This window comes from Hoplias malabaricus, chromosome 8, assembly GCF_029633855.1.
Source record: "Hoplias malabaricus isolate fHopMal1 chromosome 8, fHopMal1.hap1, whole genome shotgun sequence".
Taxonomy (NCBI): Eukaryota; Metazoa; Chordata; class Actinopteri; order Characiformes; family Erythrinidae; genus Hoplias; species Hoplias malabaricus.
The window spans coordinates 44,708,484-44,728,176 of record NC_089807.1 but is presented as its reverse complement, the minus strand read 5'-3'; the positions used below and the strand labels follow the sequence as shown (position 1 = coordinate 44,728,176).

General features: G+C 49.0%; 1 protein-coding gene across 1 annotated transcript; it reads right to left on the bottom strand.

Annotated features, from left to right (window-relative positions):
- Window positions 1-2,645: 2,645 nt before the first annotated feature.
- On the bottom strand, window positions 2,646-8,609 carry LOC136705082 (proteoglycan 4-like). The gene is made up of 2 exons (XM_066678299.1): window positions 8,557-8,609; window positions 2,646-5,088 (listed from the first exon to the last, which is right to left on the bottom strand). The coding sequence occupies exons 1-2, from the start codon at window positions 8,607-8,609 to the stop codon at window positions 2,646-2,648; spliced, it is 2,496 nt and encodes an 831-aa protein (XP_066534396.1).
- Between the last annotated feature and the right edge of the window lie 11,084 nt (window positions 8,610-19,693).

The following is a 19,693-nucleotide window of genomic DNA, read 5'->3' as shown; positions in this document are numbered from 1 at the left end:
CACAATCAGCACACAACCAGCACACAAACACCACACAATCAGCACACAAACACCCCACAACCAGCACACAAACAGCACACATACACCACACAACCAGCACACAAACACCACACAAACAGCACACATACACCACACAGAACCAGCACACAAACACCAGACAACCAGCACACAAACACCACACAGAACCAGCACACAAAAACCACACAACCAGCACACAACCAGCACACAAAAACCACACAACCAGCACACAAACACCACACAATTAGCACACAAACACCACACAGAACCAGCACACAAAAACCACACAACCAGCACACAATCAGCACACAAACACCACACAACCAGCACACAAACACCACAATACCACCAAACAAACACCATGCAACCACCACACAAACACCACGCAAAGACCACACAACCACCACACAAAGACCACACAACCCGCACACAAACACCACACGACCGCCACACAAACAGCACACAACCACCACACACACAGGGGGTTTTGTGGGCAGAGTGGGTGTGTGGGTGTTGTGGGTGGAGCATGTGTGTGGGTGTTGTGGGTGGAGAGAGTGTGTGGGTGTTCTGGGCGGAGCATGTGTGTGGGTGTTGTGGGCGGAGCACGTGTGTGGGTGGTGTGTGTTGAGCGGGTGTGTAGGTGTTGTGGGTGGAGCGGATTTGTGGTTGTTGTGGGTGGAGCGGGTGTGTGGGTGGGTGGTGTGGGTAGAGTGGGTGTGTGGGTGGGTGGTGTGGGTGGAGCGGAGGTGTGGGTGTTGTGGGAGGAGAGAGTGTGTGGGTGTTGTGGGTGGAGCGGGTGTTGTGGGTGGAGAGAGTGTGTGGGTGGAGCGGGTGGAGTGTCAAGTTTTCACACATTCACCCAGTCACTCACCCTCTCACCAGTGAGTTACTCCCTGTGTCCAGCTGCTGCGCTGAACCCCTGCCTCCAGTTGTTTATCTGGATGTAGAAATAAAGCTGGCACAGCTGGAGGAGGTAATAAATCTGTGAGATGTCATCCATCCCCCCCTCCTCTGTTCCCTCCATCCCCTCCCTCCGCGATGCCACTTCTGATTAGCGCGGCCCTCCCCTCGTCCGAAAGCAGCCGACAGGAACAAACTGATTACTGCCGATCTTCAGGGGCTCGGAGACACTGAACAGGAGGATTAGATTAATATATTAACCCAGACTCGCTTCACTATCAATTGTAATGCGCTCCCCTCTTTCTCTGAGTGTGCTGGAGGTGCCGAGGGGAGGGGGAATAACTCATCTTCGGACGGGGAATAAATATATAAATAAAACGCAGCTATTCCCGAGCCTCCCAAGGTGCGGCAACTGTCATCGATGATAGGAGAAGAGGAGACGGGGCCTTTGAAGTTTTTCGACATAAAAGCACAAATAACGCAAATGGATCCTCGCAGCCGCTCACAAGGAATTAGCGACCCGTCGAGGAGGAGGCGAGGGATCTGCCCCGCGCAGCCGCTCCCAATCACTCCGCAGACCGCCCCGCCGGGGAAAAAGTAACAGGGGGAATGAAAAGGCTTTAATCTGCCTAAACCCCTTCCCTCCATCTCGCCAGCAAAGTGCTCCACGCAAGACAACAACAACAACAACAACAAACAACAGCAAAAACAAGACAAACAACAACAAAAAAGCCTTCGCTCAGGACACCAAAAAGTTTGGGCTTGGGCCCAGAACCGCCGCTCAGAGGGCCCAGAACTGCTGCTCAGAGGGCCCAGAACCATCGCTCAGAGGGCCCAGAACCACCGCTCAGAGGGCCCAGAACCGTCGATCAGAGGCCCCAGAACCACCGCTCAGAGGGCCCAGAACCATTGCTCAGAGGGCCCAGAACTGCTGCTCAGAGGGCCCAGAACCATCGCTCAGAGGGCCCAGAACTGCTGCTCAGAGGGCCCAGAACCATCGCTCAGAGGGCCCAGAACCACCGCTCAGAGGGCCCAGAACCGTCGATCAGAGGCCCCAGAACCACCGCTCAGAGGGCCCAGAACCGCCGCTCAGTGAGCCCAGAACCATCGCTCAGAGTGCCCTGAACCGTCGCTCAGAGGGCCCAGAACCGTCACTCAGAGGGCCCAGAACCATCACTCAAAGGGCCCAGAACCGTCGCTCAGAGGGCCCAGAACCGTCGCTCAGAGGGCCCAGAACCACCGCTCAGAGGGCCCAGAACCATCGCTCAGAGGGCCCAGAACCACCGCTCAGAGGGCCCAGAACCGTCGATCAGAGGCCCCAGAACCACCGCTCAGAGGGCCCAGAACCGCCGCTCAGTGAGCCCAGAACCATCGCTCAGAGTGCCCTGAACCGTCGCTCAGAGGGCCCAGAACCGTCACTCAGAGGGCCCAGAACCATCACTCAAAGGGCCCAGAACCGTCGCTCAGAGGGCCCAGAACCGTCGCTCAGAGGGCCCAGAACCACCGCTCAGAGGGCCCAGAACCGTCGCTCAGAGGGCCCAGAACCGCCGCTCAGTGAGCCCAGAACCATCGCTCAGAGTGCCCTGAACCGTCGCTCAGAGGGCCCAGAACCGTCACTCAGAGGACCCAGAACCGCCGCTCAGTGAGCCCAGAACCATCGCTCAGAGTGCCCTGAACCGTCGCTCAGAGGGCCCAGAACCGTCGCTCAGAGGGCCCAGAACCGTCGCTCAGAGGGCCCAGAACCGCCGTTCAGAGGGCCCTGAACAGTTGCTCAGAGGGCCCAGAACTAGCTCAGTAAAAACAGAGACCACAAGATTATTCCCATAGTCAAACACACAGGCCTCATCCTCCATCCGCACAGACATCCAGAACAACTTAAATACAGGGATCCTTGTGGGGGTTGGGGGGACTGTTCTGCTGAGGTGAGGGATTGTTTTGGTGCGGTGAGGGGTGGTTTTGGTGAGGGGTTGTTTTGGTGAGGTGAGGGGCTGTTTTGGTGAGGTGAGGGGTTGTTTTTGTGAGGGGTTGTTTTTGTGAGGGGTTGTTTTGGTGAGGTGAGGGTTTGTTTTGGTGAGGTGAGGGTTTGTTTTTGTGAGGGGTTGTTTTGGTGAGGGGTTGTTTTGGTGAGGTGAGGGATTGTTTTGGTGAGGTGAGGGTTTGTTTTGGTGAGGTGAGGGTTTGTTTTTGTGAGGTGAGGGGTTGTTTTGGTGAGGTGAGGGATTGTTTTGGTGAGGTGAGGGGCTGTTTTGGTGAGGTGAGGGGTTGTTTTGGTGAGGTGAGGGGTTGTTTTGGTGAGGTGAGGGGTTGTTTTTGGTGAGGTGAGGGATTGTTTTGGTGAGGTGAGGGGCTGTTTTGGTGAGGTGAGGGGTTGTTTTGGTGAGGTGAGGGGTTGTTTTTGTGAGGGGTTGTTTTGGTGAGGGGTTGTTTTGGTGAGGTGAGGGGTTGTTTTGGTGAGGTGAGGGATTGTTTTGGTGAGGTGAGGGGCTGTTTTGGTGAGGTGAGGGGTTGTTTTGGTGAGGTGAGGGGTTGTTTTTGTGAGGGGTTGTTTTGGTGAGGTGAGGGATTGTTTTGGTGAGGTGAGGGTTTGTTTTGGTGAGGGGTTGTTTTGGTGAGGGATTGTTTTGGTGAGGTGAGGGTTTGTTTTGGTGAGGTGAGGGTTTGTTTTTGTGAGGGGTTGTTTTGGTGAGGTGAGGGTTTGTTTTGGTGAGGTGAGGGGTTGTTTTGGTGAGGTGAGGGATTGATTTGGTGAGGTGAGGGATTGTTTTGGTGAGGGGTTGTTTTGATGAGGTGAGGGGTTGTTTTGGTGAGGTGAGGGATTGATTTGGTGAGGTGAGGGGCTGTTTTGGTGAGGTGAGGGATTGATTTGGTGAGGTGAGGGATTGATTTGGTGAGGTGAGGGATTGTTTTGGTGAGGGGTTGATTTGGTGAGGTGAGGGGGTTGTTTTGGTGAGGTGAGGGGGTTGTTTTGGTGAGGTGAGGGGCTGTTTTGGTGAGGTGAGGGATTGATTTGGTGAGGTGAGGGATTGTTTTGGTGAGGGGTTGTTTTGATGAGGTGAGGGGTTGATTTGGTGAGGTGAGGGGGTTGTTTTGGTGAGGTGAGGTATTGTTTTGGTGTGGTGAGGGTTTGTTTTGGTGAGGGGTTGTTTTGGTGAGGTGAGGGATTGTTTTGGTGAGGGGTTGTTTTGGTGAGGTGAGGGGGTTGTTTTGGTGAGGTGAGGGATTGTTTTGGTGTGTTGAGGGATTGTTTTGGTGAGGTGAGGGATTGTTTTGGTGAGGTGAGGGTTGGTTTTGGTGGTGTGAGGAGCTTTTTTGGTGCGGTGAGGGGTTGATTTGGTGAGGTGAGGTGTTGTTTTGGTGTGGTGAGGGGGTTGTTTTGGTGAGGTGAGGGATTGTTTTGGTATGGTGAGGGATTGTTTTGGTGAGGTGAGGGATTGTTTTGGTGAGGTGAGGGTTGGTTTTGGTGGTGTGAGGAGCTTTTTTGGTGCGGTGAGGGGTTGATTTGGTGAGGTGAGGTGTTGTTTTGGTGTGGTGAGGGGTTTGGTGAGGTGAGGGGTTGTTCTGGTGAGGTGAGGGGTTGTTTTGGTGAGGTGAGGGGTTTTTCTGGTGAGGTGAGGGGTCGTTTTGGTGGGGTGAGGTGTTGTTTTGGTGTGGTGAGGGGTTGTTTTGATGAGGTGAGGGGTTGTTTTGGTGGGGTGAGGGGTTGTTTCGGTGTGGTGAGGGGTTGTTTTGATGAGGTGAGGGGTTGTTCTGGTGGGGTGAGGTGTTGTTTTGGCGAGGTGAGGGGTTGTTTTGGTGAGGGATTGTTTTGGTGAGGTGAGGGTTTGTTTTTGTGAGGGGTTGTTTTGATGAGGTGAGGGATTGTTTTGGTGAGGTGAGGGGTTGTTTTGATGAGGTGAGGGGTTGTTCTGGTGGGGTGAGGTGTTGTTTTGGTGTGGTGAGGGGTTGTTCTGGTGAGGTGAGGGGTTGTTTTGATGAGGTGAGGGGTTGTTCTGGTGGGGTGAGGGGTTGTTTTTGTGAGGGGTTGTTCTGGTGAGGTGAGGGGTTGTTTTGATGAGGTGAGGGGTTGTTCTGGTGGGGTGAGGTGTTGTTTTGGTGGGGTGAGGGGTTGTTCTGGTGAGGTGAGGGGTTGTTTTGATGAGGTGAGGGGCTGTTTTGGTGGGGGTTGTGTCTCTGTGGTTCAGGAACACTTGGCATTTGTGAAGGTTAGAGACTGTAACTGTCTGCGTCAATCACTCCCCTCAAAGGTCAAAGCCAGTGCAGGGTTTTTATTAATTAGACCCTTCAGATCAGACCCCACCTTCTCCCTCACACCTCCTACACACAGTGCCCAGAGCTCGGAACGGGTGTCCGAATACACACTACAGCTATGTCATCTCTATTTTCTTGTTGGGGTAGAGGGGTGGGGTGAAGTGTGAGGGCGACATGGCCCTTCATACTGAGATTTTTCAGAGTCACACCAGGGTTCTGACGCCTTGTGAATCAGTGGCGAGACGCTGTGCAGCGCCCAGAGACCCACAGGTGTCAGTGTTTCCTCCTTTAAACCCTAAGATCCCCAGTGTATTCTCTGAGTTTAATGTAGTTTCAGTGGATTATGGCCTTTACTTCAGAACGAGCAGAAAACAGCATGAGGAGCAGCTGAGGAAATTTACAGTTCCACCTTAAACAGTGAAGCAATTACATTGTCTACTACAGCATTTAAGGTGGAACTGTGGTGTGAACAGAACTCTGCAGAATGAGAATCTGAGCTGAGCTCCATGTCACAGAAGAGTGAGGAGAGGGGGGTAATCTCTGATTGTGGAACTCTTCTGAAGGAGAACGAGGTTCTAAATGTAACTAAAGTCCAGCAGCTCCTCTGATATCACTGCAGACTGGTGCAGAGCTGCTACAGAGCGGCGCTAGTCGCCTGGGAATGAAGCGCTGCTCTGTTTTATTTGTGTTCTGATGAAGTATCAGGGTGTTGGAGGGGCGTCTCGTGTCGTAGGGGGAGATTTAACCACTGCACCCTGTAACTCAGCTCCAAGGGGAGAGAGGGCACTCAGAAACAAGGGGGAGGGGGGAAGGAGAAATGGGATTGACCATGAGACCCTCACAAACTCTTCACACACTTAGAACATGACGCTATAGGAGTGTGTTCCTCTTACTGCAGGAACAGTCTCTACGCTCCTGGAAGACCCTAAACTAGACGTAGTGGAACATAGCTGTGAGGATCAGGGGCTGGTGTTAGGTCTGGATCAAACTCACCACTCCAACTCACCCCAGAGAACACAGTTCCACTGTTCCACACACCAGAGGAACTCCATCGCTCCAGAGAACACAGTTCCACTGTTCCACACACCAGAGGAACTCCATCGCTCCAGAGAACACAGTTCCACTGTTCCACACACCAGAGGAACCCCATCATTCCAGAGAACACAGTTCCACTGTTCCACACACCAGAGGAACCCCATCACTCCAGAGAACACAGTTCCACTGTTCCACACACCAGAGGAACCCCATCACTCCAGAGAACACAGTTCCACTGTTCCACACACCAGAGGAACCCCATCACTGCAGAGAACACAGTTCCACTGTTCCACACACCAGAGGAACCCCATCACTCCAGAGAACACAGTTCCACTGTTCCACACACCAGAGGAACCCCATCACTCCAGAGAACACAGTTCCACTGTTCCACACACCAGAGGAACCCCATCACTCCAGAGAACACAGTCCCACTGTTCCACACACCAGAGGAACCCCATCATTCCAGAGAACACAGTTCCACTGTTCCACACACCAGAGGAACCCCATCACTCCAGAGAACACAGTTCCACTGTTCCACACACCAGAGGAACCCCATCACTCCAGAGAACACAGTTCCACTGTTCCACACACCAGAGGAACCCCATCACTCCAGAGAACACAGTTCCACTGTTCCACACACCAGAGGAACCCCATCACTCCAGAGAACACAGTCCCACTGTTCCACACACCAGAGGAACCCCATCACTCCAGAGAACACAGTTCCACTGTTCCACACACCAGAGGAAACCCATCACTCCAGAGAACACAGTCCCACTGTTCCACACACCAGAGGAACTCCATCACTCCAGAGAACACAGTTCCACTGTTCCACACACCAGAGGAACCCCATCACTCCAGAGAACACAGTTCCACTGTTCCACACACCAGAGGAACCCCATCACTCCAGAGAACACAGTTCCACTGTTCCACCTACCAGAGGAATCCCATCACTCATGAGAACACAGTTCCACTGTTCCACACACCAGAGGAGCTCCATCACTCCAGAGAACACAGTTCCACTGTTCCACACACCAGAGGAACTCCATCACTCCAGAGAACACAGTTCCACTGTTCCACCTACCAGAGGAACCCCTTCACTCCAGAGAACACAGTTCCACTGTTCCACACACCAGAGGAACTCCATCACTCCAGAGAACACAGTTCCACTGTTCCACACACCAGAGGAACCCCATCACTCCAGAGAACACAGTTCCACTGTTCCACCTACCAGAGGAACCCCATCACTCCAGAGAACACAGTTCCACTGTTCCACACACCAGAGAAACCCCATCACTCCAGAGAACACAGTTCCACTGTTCCACACACCAGAGGAACCCCATTACTCCAGAGAACACAGTTCCACTGTTCCACACACCAGAGGAACTCCATCACTCCAGAGAACACAATTCCACTGTTCCACACACCAGAGGAACCCCATCGCTCCAGAGAACACAGTTCCACTGTTCCACACACCAGAGGAACCCCATCAATCATGAGAACACAGTTCCACTGTTCCACACACCAGAGGAACTCCATCACTGCAGAGAACACAGTTCCACTGTTCCACACACCAGAGGAACCCCATCACTCATGAGAACATAGTTCCACTGTTCCACACACCAGAGGAACTCCATCACTCCAGAGAACACAGTTCCACTGTTCCACACACCAGAGGAACCCCATCGCTCCAGAGAACACAGTTCCACTGTTCCACACACCAGAGGAATCCCATCACTCCAGAGAACACAGTTCCACTCTTCCACACAGCAGAGGAACCCCATCACTCCAGAGAACACAGTTCCACTGTTCCACCTACCAGAGGAACCTCATCACTCCAGAGAACACAGTTCCACTGTTCCACACACCAGAGGAACTCCATCACTCCAGAGAACACAGTTCCACTGTTCCACACACCAGAGGAACCTCATCACTCCAGAGAACACAGTTCCACTGTTCCACACACCAGAGAAGCTCCATTACTCCAGAGAACACAGTTCCACTGTTCCACACACCAGAGGAACCCCATCACTCCAGAGAACATTGGATGCTAATTCTACACTCAGTAAATATCACACTTGTTGATTTGTCTAACTCTGTAAAATGGGACTGAAATGTGTGTGGTACAGGTGCCTAAAGGCCTTCACACTGTAGTTTCCTCATCTGCTCCACCTCCTCCACCCCTCAGTGACCCGCCTACAGCGCTGTGGCTTTGTAGCTCCGCCCCTTTGGGGCATCATGTGTGTAGAACACGCTTCTTCATGCTGTTGCTTCACGGTGCACCGCAGAAACAAACAACATCAAACAAAACAAGGAAAACAACGTTCCCGCTTTGTTTTCCATTAACTTCTCCCTGACCCCTGACCCTGAGGGTCTCTGCCCTCACCTCGAGAGAAGCATCTGAAGTCCATACTCCGCTGGGATGGATGGAGAGAGTGGAAAGTAAAGGAGTCCTCTACACTCTTTCTTCTCGCATTAAAAAGTTATAACCCTCACTTCTATTGTCGCCGCAGCTGAGGAGACACGGGCAGAGCTGGGGAGACCTTAATGGGAGGTGGACACAATAGACTCGGCCTAAAAAGGGTCCATGAAATTTTAATCTGAGACTTTTTGTCTTTCTCTGTGACTCTCTCTCTCTCTTTGTGTGTGTGTGTGTGTGTGTGTGTGTGTGTGTGTGTGTACCAGTAATATATCACATTGTGGGGACCATGACCTGTTTACGCATTCACACTGTGGGGACTTCCAGCTGGATGCCGCTCTGTGATCATCACATTTTAAGCTGAAGATGGGTCTTAAGGTCCAGTTAAGTTTAGGATTAGGTTATCGTTAGGGTTAAGGTTAACAGTGTTTCCTCTAGGATTTGTTTTCAGCAGCTACTCTCTACCTCCCACCGCCTGAAAGTGAACAGGAAAAAACTAGAAAGAGCCGATAAAAGGCAGATTCAAGTTCATTTCCACACTCTGCTCACATTTCTAAGATAAATAAAGCATTCAGCTGAGAGGTACGAGCCGTACAGGGCCAGGAGTGTAGCGTTAGCTGAGGGAACATGGCCTTACTGCTTGTTGGGCGCAGGGTGGGAACACACCATGGAGGGGGCGCCAGTCCTACACAGGGCGACACACACTCACACCTACGGAAACTTTTGAGGCTCCAATCCACCTACCAACATGTGTTTTTGGAGTGTGGGAGGAAACTGGAGCACCCGGAGGAAACCCATGCAACACAGGGAGAACACACCACACTCCTCACAGACAGTCACCCGGAGGAAACCCACGCAGACACAGAGAGAACACACCACACTCCTCACAGACAGTCACCTGGAGGAAACTCACGCAGACACAGAGAGAACACACCACAGTCCTCACAGACAGTCACCCGGAGGAAACCCACGCAGACACAGGGAGAACACACCACACTCCTCACAGACAGTCACCGGGAGGAAACCCACGCAGACACAGGGAGAACACACCACACTCCTCACAGACAGTCACCTGGAGGAAACCCACGCAGACACAGGGAGAACACACCACACTCCTCACAGACAGTCACCTGGAGGAAACCCACGCAGACACAGCGAGAACACACCACACTCCTCACAGACAGTCACCTGGAGGAAACCCACGCAGACACAGAGAGAACACACCACAGTCCTCACAGACAGTCACCGGGAGGAAACCCACGCAGACACAGGGAGAACACACCACACTCCTCACAGACAGTCACCTGGAGGAAACCCACGCAGACACAGAGAGAACACACCACAGTCCTCACAGACAGTCACCCGGAGGAAACCCACGCAGACACAGGGAGAACACACCACACTCCTCACAGACCCAGTCAGGACCCTGGAGCTGTGAAACAGAGACACCACTTGCTGTTCCACAGTCTGGCCCTTAACCTTAGAAATGTTAATCTACCTTTCTCTCCTCCCTCCTCTCTCTGTACCCGTCATTTCAAATTAAAAGCCCTCTGCAGAGGTGTGTGACTGTGATTTAGTGACACGTCACACAACTCTGAAGCACTGGCAGCAGCTGGATTCCACTGAAACGTGTACATCATCACTGTGGGTGTTTGGTTACTACATCATTTGAACAGTCTCATGATGAAGGACCAATAGAGACGCTTCAAAACTGCTCTGAATAAGACCTTTTCACACTGACTTCCACTGAAGTTTAAGGATTTTTCTCTGTAAAGTTTCTAAAGTAAAGAAACGTGACGATGAAGAGGGTTAGGGCTCGGATAATAGTTCTCACGGAAAAGTGAATGTAAGTATATGTCCCCATACTTCACAGCTACAAGACTGTGTGTGTGTGAGTGTGTGTGTGTGTGTTAACTAAAGGACTACAGGGACAGGTACTTTAGCCCCTGCCCCTTGTTATTTCTTCCCGTTCCTCAAACTTCTCCCTCCCTCTCTCTCTCTCTCTCTGTCCCAGGTGCGATGCTCCGCAGACTAAAGGCACTCAGATTGGATTAATTCCAGAAGGCCCCGAGTCCTGTGCACTTAACAAACACAGATGCACTTAAGGGAGGCCACAGGATGGTTTCAGGGCCCGGGAGAAGAGCCGGAGGATGGAGACCGCAGGTCCAGGGTAGGATGTCATCAGATACCGGAAGAGCCATCAGCCAGAGCAGCGTACTGGAATAGGCGTGAACTCCAGGCCCAGCGGTGCCTGTTAAAAGTGTCGTCCGGAGCTGTTGTCTTTCCTGTGCGGCCCCCTGCTCTAAACGGCTGTGTGGCAGGACGGGGGCCGGGGCTTTTATGTGGTTACTGCTGCCACTTTACAGCAGAGAAGAGGCACGCCATCAGAGAGCAGCCGTCTCTGATCAGAGCGACACACACACACACACACACACACACACACACACACATCTCTGGGTCTCGTTTTTAATATTAGTCCCCTGCCATATCACACGTTGGTAGGAATAGCTGTGCGAAACTTTCCACAGGTGTGTGTGAGTCACTAGATGTGTGCGAGTGTGTGTGAGTGACTGGACGAGTGCGAGTGTGTGTGTGTGACTGGACGAGTGCGAGTGTGTGTGTGTGACTGGGTGAGTGTGTGTGTGTGTGACTGGGTGAGTGCGTGTGTGTGTGACTGGGTGAGTGCGTGTGTGTGTGACTGGGTGAGTGCGTGTGTGTGACTGGGTGAGTGCGTGTGTGTGACTAGATGAGTGCGTGAGTGTGACTGGGTGAGTGCGTGAGTGTGACTGGGTGAGTGCGTGTGTGACTGAGTGAGTGCGTGTGACTGGGTGAGTGCGAGTGTGTGACTGGGTGAGTGCGTGTGTGTGACTGGGTGAGTGCGAGTGTGTGTGACTGGGTGAGTGCGAGTGTGTGACTGGGTGAGTGCGAGTGTGTGACTGGGTGAGTGCGTGTGTGTGACTGGGTGAGTGCGTGTGTGTGTGAGAGTATGTGACTGGGTGAGTGCGCGTGTGTGTGACTGGGTGAGTGCGCGTGTGTGTGACTGGGTGAGTGCGCGTGTGTGTGACTGGGTGAGTGCGAGTATGTGACTGGGTGAGTGCGTGAGTGTGACTGGGTGAGTGCGTGTGTGTGACTGTGTGAGTGTGACTGGGTGAGTGTGTGTGTGTGAGTGTGTGTGTGACTGGGTGAGTGTGTGTGACTGGGTGAGTGTGTGTGTGACTGGGTGAGTGCGAGTGTGTGTGTGTGTGTGACTGGGTGAGTGTGTGAGTGTGACTGGGTGAGTGCGTGTGTGTGACTGGGTGAGTGTGTATGACTGGGTGAGTGTGAGTGTGTGTGACTGGGTGAGTGTGTGTGTGTGTGTGTGTGTGAGAGAGAGTGTGTGACTGGGTGAGTGTGTGACTGGGTGAGTGTGAGTGACTGGGTGAGTGCGTGTGACTGGGTGAGTGCGTGTGACTGGGTGAGTGCGAGTGTGTGTGACTGGGTGTGTGTGTGATGCTCTGTGCAGTGTGTCAGGAGAAGCCTAGGCTCCAGATTCATTGTGACCCTGAATGGGATGAAGCTGTTAGAATGAATGAATGAATAAATGATTGAATGAATGAATCAATGAATGAACCGCTCCAAACTGAAGGTGTAACTCAGAGGAGGGGAACAGAAGCGACGAGAGTGGAACTGAGGGAATTAAACAGAATGAAATGGACCCAACAGCGCCTCCTCAGGAGCGGAGCGAGTAAATAACGCACAGAAAAGAGAGAGAGAGGAGGACGTGGCGTCGGGGGCCTGAAGTTTCCTGGAGGAAGGGGCAAGTGGCACAAATCAATGTGGAGGTTAATACAGGCACGAAAATCACAAAATTGAGTTACAGTAGGAGCGCCCGACCTCAATAAACCCCCAATAAACTGCAGCAAGGAGCAGCTGCGGCCCAAACACACAGCCCATTACACTGTGTGTGTGTGTGTGAGTGTGAGAGAGAGAGAGAGAGCAGATAACTAATAATTCTTTTACCCAAAGATAAGAATAATAATAAATAAAGTGCCTGACATCGAGGGGCAGGAGTTTAGCTCAACACTCAGAAAAGAGCTTCAACTTAGAGACGCTGCATTAATGAGCTCACATTTACATAAACACACACACACACACACACAGGCTCTCTCTCTCTCTCTCTTTTATGGGACATTTACTGCAGTCTCGCTCAGTGTTTCTCAGGATGTTAAACTCACCAATAAACGCAGCCATATTGTTCTGATCTGGTGACATTTTTCCAGCGCGGCCTGATGTTTATGATCCGGCTGCAGCAGAAACACATGCTCCTGGAGTTCTGTGGCAGCAATTTTACATTTTACTGCATTTACAACATTTACTACATGAGTTCAGATCAGTGTCGTTTGTTCAGTTCTAATTGGAATGGAATAAAATGTGGAAAACGTGGACTGGAGTTGAACTCAGTGGAACGAACTGCAGTGGAAATGGAACTGAACTGGGCGCTGCAGAGAGTCACTGTCCACTGGGTGAGTGTGTGTAATTGTCCACAGGTGTGAGTGACTGGGTGAGTGTGTGAGTGACAGGTGTGAGTGTGTGAGTGACTGGGTGAGTGTGTGAGTGACTGGATGAGTGTGTGAAACTGTCCACAGGTGTGAGTGTGTGAGTGACTGGGTGAGTGTGTGAAACTGTCCACAGGTGTGAGTGACTGGGTGAGTGTGTGAGTGACAGGTGTGAGTGTGTGAGTGACTGGGTGAGTGTGTGAAACTGTCCACAGGTGTGAGTGTGTGAGTGACAGGTGTGAGTGTGCGAGTGACTGGGTGAGTGTGTGAGTGACTGGATGAGTGTGTGAAACTGTCCACAGGTGTGAGTGTGTGAGTGACAGGTGTGAGTGTGTGAGTGACTGGGTGAGTGTGTGAAACTGTCCACAGGTGTGAGTGTGTGAGTGACAGGTGTGAGTGTGTGAGTGACTGGGTGAGTGTGTGAGTGACTGGATGAGTGTGTGAAACTGTCCACAGGTGTGTGTGAGTGTTACAGCCTGTCTAGGTAGGCCGCAACATAAAGTAAAAAGGAAAAAAAAAAAAGTATATATGTCTCCCCCAACTCCTCACACTTCAGTCCCACCAGACCAAGGAAACGACAGGTTCACCAGAATTCAGTCTCCAAATGTTTTATTTACTCCAAGATGACAATGGAAGCAAAACTTCAGGAGTGGTCTAAGCCTAAAATAAACAAATCCCATTCCACCCAATATATATAACTTACCTACCCAAATCAATAAAGAAAGAAAATACAAAAACATTACCTAACTCCCTAACATAAACAGAATGCAAGTCAACCCCTTTAATGAAAATAAATAAGGCTACACCCCCTACAGCTTCCAAATGAGTAGGAGAACTATGAGGTTAACACCACATTAGACAGCTGACTCACACACAATAGCATGAGCTGAATCACAAACAATAGTATGTTCACAGATGCACATACACACAAGCTTTAGTCTGGCAGGAAGAAGCAATGACCAGGAGGAAGAGGAGGAGCTCCTTTCAGTCATCCAGCAGGGCTTTAAATCTGTTCCGCCTTAATCCTGTCAGCCAACCGGAGCACGGTTCCAGCAGCAAATCAGCAGCAGCACCTGTGGCATTTACTCAGGATAGAGAAACAACACAAATAAGTCACCAGACGTAACACCCCCACCCTACAGAATCAAACAACATGTTTGAAACTATAAAATTAAACACGTGACAAAGCATCAGCAACTATATTTTCACTTCCCTTTTTATGATGTATCTCTAGTGGGAAAGATTGTACCAACAATGACCATCTCAAAAGACGTTGATTATGATTGCTCATTCGGTTAAGGAAGACCAGTGGGTTGTGGTCAGTGTAAACCACTATCGGCACTGAACTTGATCCAACATAAACTTCGAAATGTTGCAAAGCCAACAAAAGAGCTAACGTTTCCTTTTCGATAGTACTATAGTTTAACTGATGTTTGTTGAATTTCTTTGAAAAATAACAAACAGGATGGTCAATGCCTTGGTGATCTTCCTGTAGCAATACAGCCCCTGCACCTGTCCCACTTGCATCTACTTCAAGTTTAAAAGGTATCTCAAAATTTGGTGCAGTAAGGACTGGAGAGTTACACAAAACAGCTTTGATGGCGTCAAAAGCTAATTTACACTCTGGAGACCACATGAATAGCTGTCCCTTCTGAAGTAGGTCAGTAAGAGGAGACACTAGACTAGAAAAGTTTCTACAAAACGCACGATAAAACCCAGCCATTCCTAAAAATCTCCTTAACTCACGCCGGTTAGTGGGGGCAGGAAAATCCAAAATGGCAGAAATCTTGGCCTGCACAGGCCGGACTTGACCTTGGCCAACCTCACGACCCAAGTAAGTTACTACAGCTTTAGCAAATTCACATTTTGCTAAATTTAATGTAAGAGAAGCATTCTGCAACCGACTGAACACTTCTGAAAGAGTTTGCAAATGGTCAACCCATTTAGATGAATAAATGACAATATCATCCAAATATGCATCACAATTAGTTATACCAACTAACACATGATTCATCAAACGTTGAAAAGTAGCAGGAGCATTTCTAAGTCCAAAAGGAAGAACTGTATATTGTAGAAAACTATCAGGAGTTACAAAAGCAGAAATATCAGAAGCACGCTGGGTTAATGGCACTTGCCAGTAACCTTTTAGTAAATCTAGTTTTGTAACAAATTTTGCAGATCCAACTCTATCGATACAGTCCTCCATTCTAGGAAGTGGAAACGAATCAGGTGTAGTAATAGAATTAACTCTCCGGTAATCTGTACAAAAACGCACTGACCCGTCAGGTTTCGGCACCACTATACATGGAGAACTCCAAGAACTTGTGCTGGGAACAGCAAACCCTGTGTCCATCAAATATTCTACTTCCTTTTGCATCAAACTCCTTTTAACTGGATTAACCCGATACGCATTTTGTTTAATGGGTCTATGATTATCAACATCTATGTCATGATGCACAAGGGACGTCTGAGATGGAATATCTGAAAACAAAGATATGTGACCCTGAATAAGACTTATCACATCCTCACGATCACTCTCAGATAAATGCATTAAGTGTGATGGTAAATCAGCTAATATCTCTGAATTGGATAAACGTGCTGGCACAAAAGGTACACTACGCAATGTTAACCCATCTTCTTCAGGGTTATACACAAGCGGGATAACAGCAACAGTAGAAGTAGTGGTTTTAGCAGTAGGCAACACTTCACAACTTCCCACAGGACCACGACATACATAGGCCTTTAACATATTGATATGGCAGACGCGACTTTTCCTTTTCCGGTCAGGGGTTTTAACCACATAATCTGTTTCACTAAGTTTGGATTCAATTACGTAAGGACCAGAAAATTTAGCCTGTAAGGCTGAACCAGAGATAGGCAGAAATACTAAAACTTTATCTCCAGGAAGAAATTCACGACACCGTGCTCTTTTGTCAAAACGACGTTTCATTTTAACTTGAGCAGCAGTTAATGAAGCCATAGCTATTTTACAAGCGTTATGCAGACGTTCACGAAACGCACTCACATACTCCAACACATTGTGTTTTTCTGACAACTGCTCAGCACTCAATTGCTCATGGAGCATTCTAAGTGGTCCCCGAACTGTATGTGCGAACACCAACTGTGCAGGACTAAATCCAAGAGATTCCTGAACTACCTCCCGTAAAGCAAACAAAAGAAAAGGGACTCCCTCATCCCAATCACGTCCTGATTCAAAGCAGTATTTGCGCAGCATAGATTTTAATGTTTGGTGAAATCGCTCCAATGCCCCTTGTGATTCTGGGTGATAGGCACTAGCTACTTGATGTTTAATTGACATCTCATTAATCACTTGAGAAAAAATCTTAGAGATGAAATTGGAACCCTGATCTGTTTGAATAACCTTGGGCAACCCAAATGTAGAGCAGAATTTCACCAAAGCCTTGACCACTGCCTTAGAGCTGATGGTGCGTAAGGGAATGGCCTCAGGATAACGAGTAGCAGAACACATTATTGTTAACAAATATTCATGTCCTGCCTTTGTCCTTGGCAATGGACCCACACAATCCAAAATGATTTTCTCGAAAGGCTCCCCCATCACCGGTATTGGATGAAGGGGAGCTGACGGAATTGACTGATTAGGTTTACCTACTAGTTGGCATACATGACAAGAACGACAGAAATTTGAAACATCACTCTTGAGTCCCGGCCAAAAGAAATGTCTCAAAATACGGTCATAAGTCTTAGTAACTCCTAAATGACCAGAAAATGCATTCTCATGTGCTAGGCTCAAAACAGGACCTCTATAAGCCTCTGGAATAACAATCTGATGGATAGTGTTCCAACCCAAATCAGAGGTTCCTGTAGGTGTCCACTTTCGTTTCAAAATTCCCTCACTGACATAATAAGCAACCGCTAATTTATTTATATCCCCCTCCGGAACAGTTTTAGCAAAACACAAGGCTAAAGATGCATCACCTTGCTGAGCTTCAATCAGCTGCTTTCTCCCAATTTTTAACCCTGTCATAATCACTTCCCCCAAAATTTTTTTATCACCACTTGCTTTTGTCTCCTTCACAACTGGTGGACCTTGAGGTGCCATAAATGTCCCTAAAAGGGGTACCTCTGGAGTTTTACGAGCTTGAGCCCTTGTTACCACACAACCAGGGAACAAAGATAAAATTTTTGGATCGATGTCACCAGTTTCAGGCATCACACTCACTTCTGGCAAAGGAAACACTTTTCCTCCAGCCAAATCGTTCCCAAGAATGAGGGAGACACCTGCAACTGGCAACCTATCTCGCACAGCAACCTTTACAAGACCTTTAACTAACCCAGATTTCAAATAAATCGTGTGCAAGGGAACTTGCAGATGACCCATCTCAATACCCCGTACCAAAACAGAAGACCCACAAAACGTCTTTTCGGAGAAGGGCAACACACTTTCTAAAATAAACGACTGAGCAGCTCCGGTATCTCGTAATATTTTAACAGGATGTAAATCATGATCCTGCCCTACAATTGAAACCCACCCATTCAATAAAAAAGGCTTATACCCGTCATCCAGGCAAGGTTTGGAACGTTGCAAAGATGACAAGGCATTCGATTGTGCCAGACCCACACTTTTGAGATGCTGTTTGTTTCTTTTCTTTTGCCAAGCTTTACACTCAGCGATCAAATGTCCAGGTTTACAACAAAAGAAACAAACACGTGTCTCACCATCATTATGACCCTTTTGAAACACTTTAGGTGGTACCTCACATTTTACTGGAGCAACAAACGCAGCATGTGGTAATGTGCAATCCTTTCTTACCACACGGTCAGACCGTACAGGCGATGTAAAAACAGTTTTATGAGTCAACACAAACTCATCTGCATACACCGCTGCATCTGCCAGAGAAATAACTTTCTTCTCATTTAGATGAACCACAATATTTTCATGAACAGCATTTTTAAAATCCTCCAATAAAATGAGTTCCTGTAACTGTTCAAAACTGGTAACATTAGAGGCACTACACCACTTTTCAAATAAAGTCCGTTTCTCACGTGCAAACTCCACATATGTCTGGCTGGCGGTTTTCCCCTTCATTCTAAAGTTTTGGCGGTAAGCTTCAGGCACAAGCTCATATGCATGTAAAATACTGCTTTTCACTACCTCATAATCCAAACTCTGACTTAAAGATAACGCTGCGCATACCTCTTGAGCTTTTCCCTCCAGCTTGCATTGCAACAACAGAGGCCAGACTTCCTTAGGCCAATGCAAAACAGAGGCAATTCGTTCAAAAGCAGGAAAATAAGAATCCACATCTGATTCTCTAAAATGAGGTACTAGCTTAATATGCTTACCTACATCAAATGCAGCAACCGGTTCTGGTGATGTCACAGAAGAATGAGCAGCAGCTGGCAAAGGAATAAACAGGGTAGAAGGTGTGGAAGCAGGGCCAGAAGGAGTAGAAGTAGGACCAGGAAGAATGGAAACAGGGCCAGAAGCTCTCCTATCGGTAGTCTCTGAAGAAGCACCCAGCGGTAGTAGCAAAGGGTCACCAGTTGCAGTACCTGCACCTGAAGGCCCAGTCTGCAACTGGTATAACCTCAGAGCCTTCTCAGCTTCAATCTCCAGAGCCCTCACCTTCAGAAATTGTATCTCACGCTCCTGCCGTCGTGTCTCCAATTCCAACTCCTTAAGGCGCACTGCTATCAGAGGATCAGATGGTTTTGATCCCGTACTAGGCGATACCGCACTGATAGTGGACTCCTCCACAACCAGTGAGAAAGCACCTGCACCCTCACCTGCAACCTGCGCACTGACTGCCACCTCTCCATCTGGCAACACCTTTAAAGCAACCAATTTCTCAAGTAAAGCAGTTTTAATCTCCTCCCTCTTACCATGACGAGGAACAGACACCTGATAAGCCTCAGCAATCGAGACTAGATCCTTTCTACGGTAAGTATCCAATTTCCCACGAGAAGGAGACCTAACAAAATCAGCCACATCCATACTGAAGCCTCAAACCATAGAAGTTCACCCCCACCAAAAAAAACCAGCCAGACAGACACAGTCCGACAGACCACAACAAGAAAAGCAGAAAGCTCCCCCTGCCAAAAAAAACCCAAAGAGGACGAGCCCCCAATTTATGTTACAGCCTGTCTAGGTAGGCCGCAACATAAAGTAAAAAGGAAAAAAAAAAAAGTATATATGTCTCCCCCAACTCCTCACACTTCAGTCCCACCAGACCAAGGAAACGACAGGTTCACCAGAATTCAGTCTCCAAATGTTTTATTTACTCCAAGATGACAATGGAAGCAAAACTTCAGGAGTGGTCTAAGCCTAAAATAAACAAATCCCATTCCACCCAATATATATAACTTACCTACCCAAATCAATAAAGAAAGAAAATACAAAAACATTACCTAACTCCCTAACATAAACAGAATGCAAGTCAACCCCTTTAATGAAAATAAATAAGGCTACACCCCCTACAGCTTCCAAATGAGTAGGAGAACTATGAGGTTAACACCACATTAGACAGCTGACTCACACACAATAGCATGAGCTGAATCA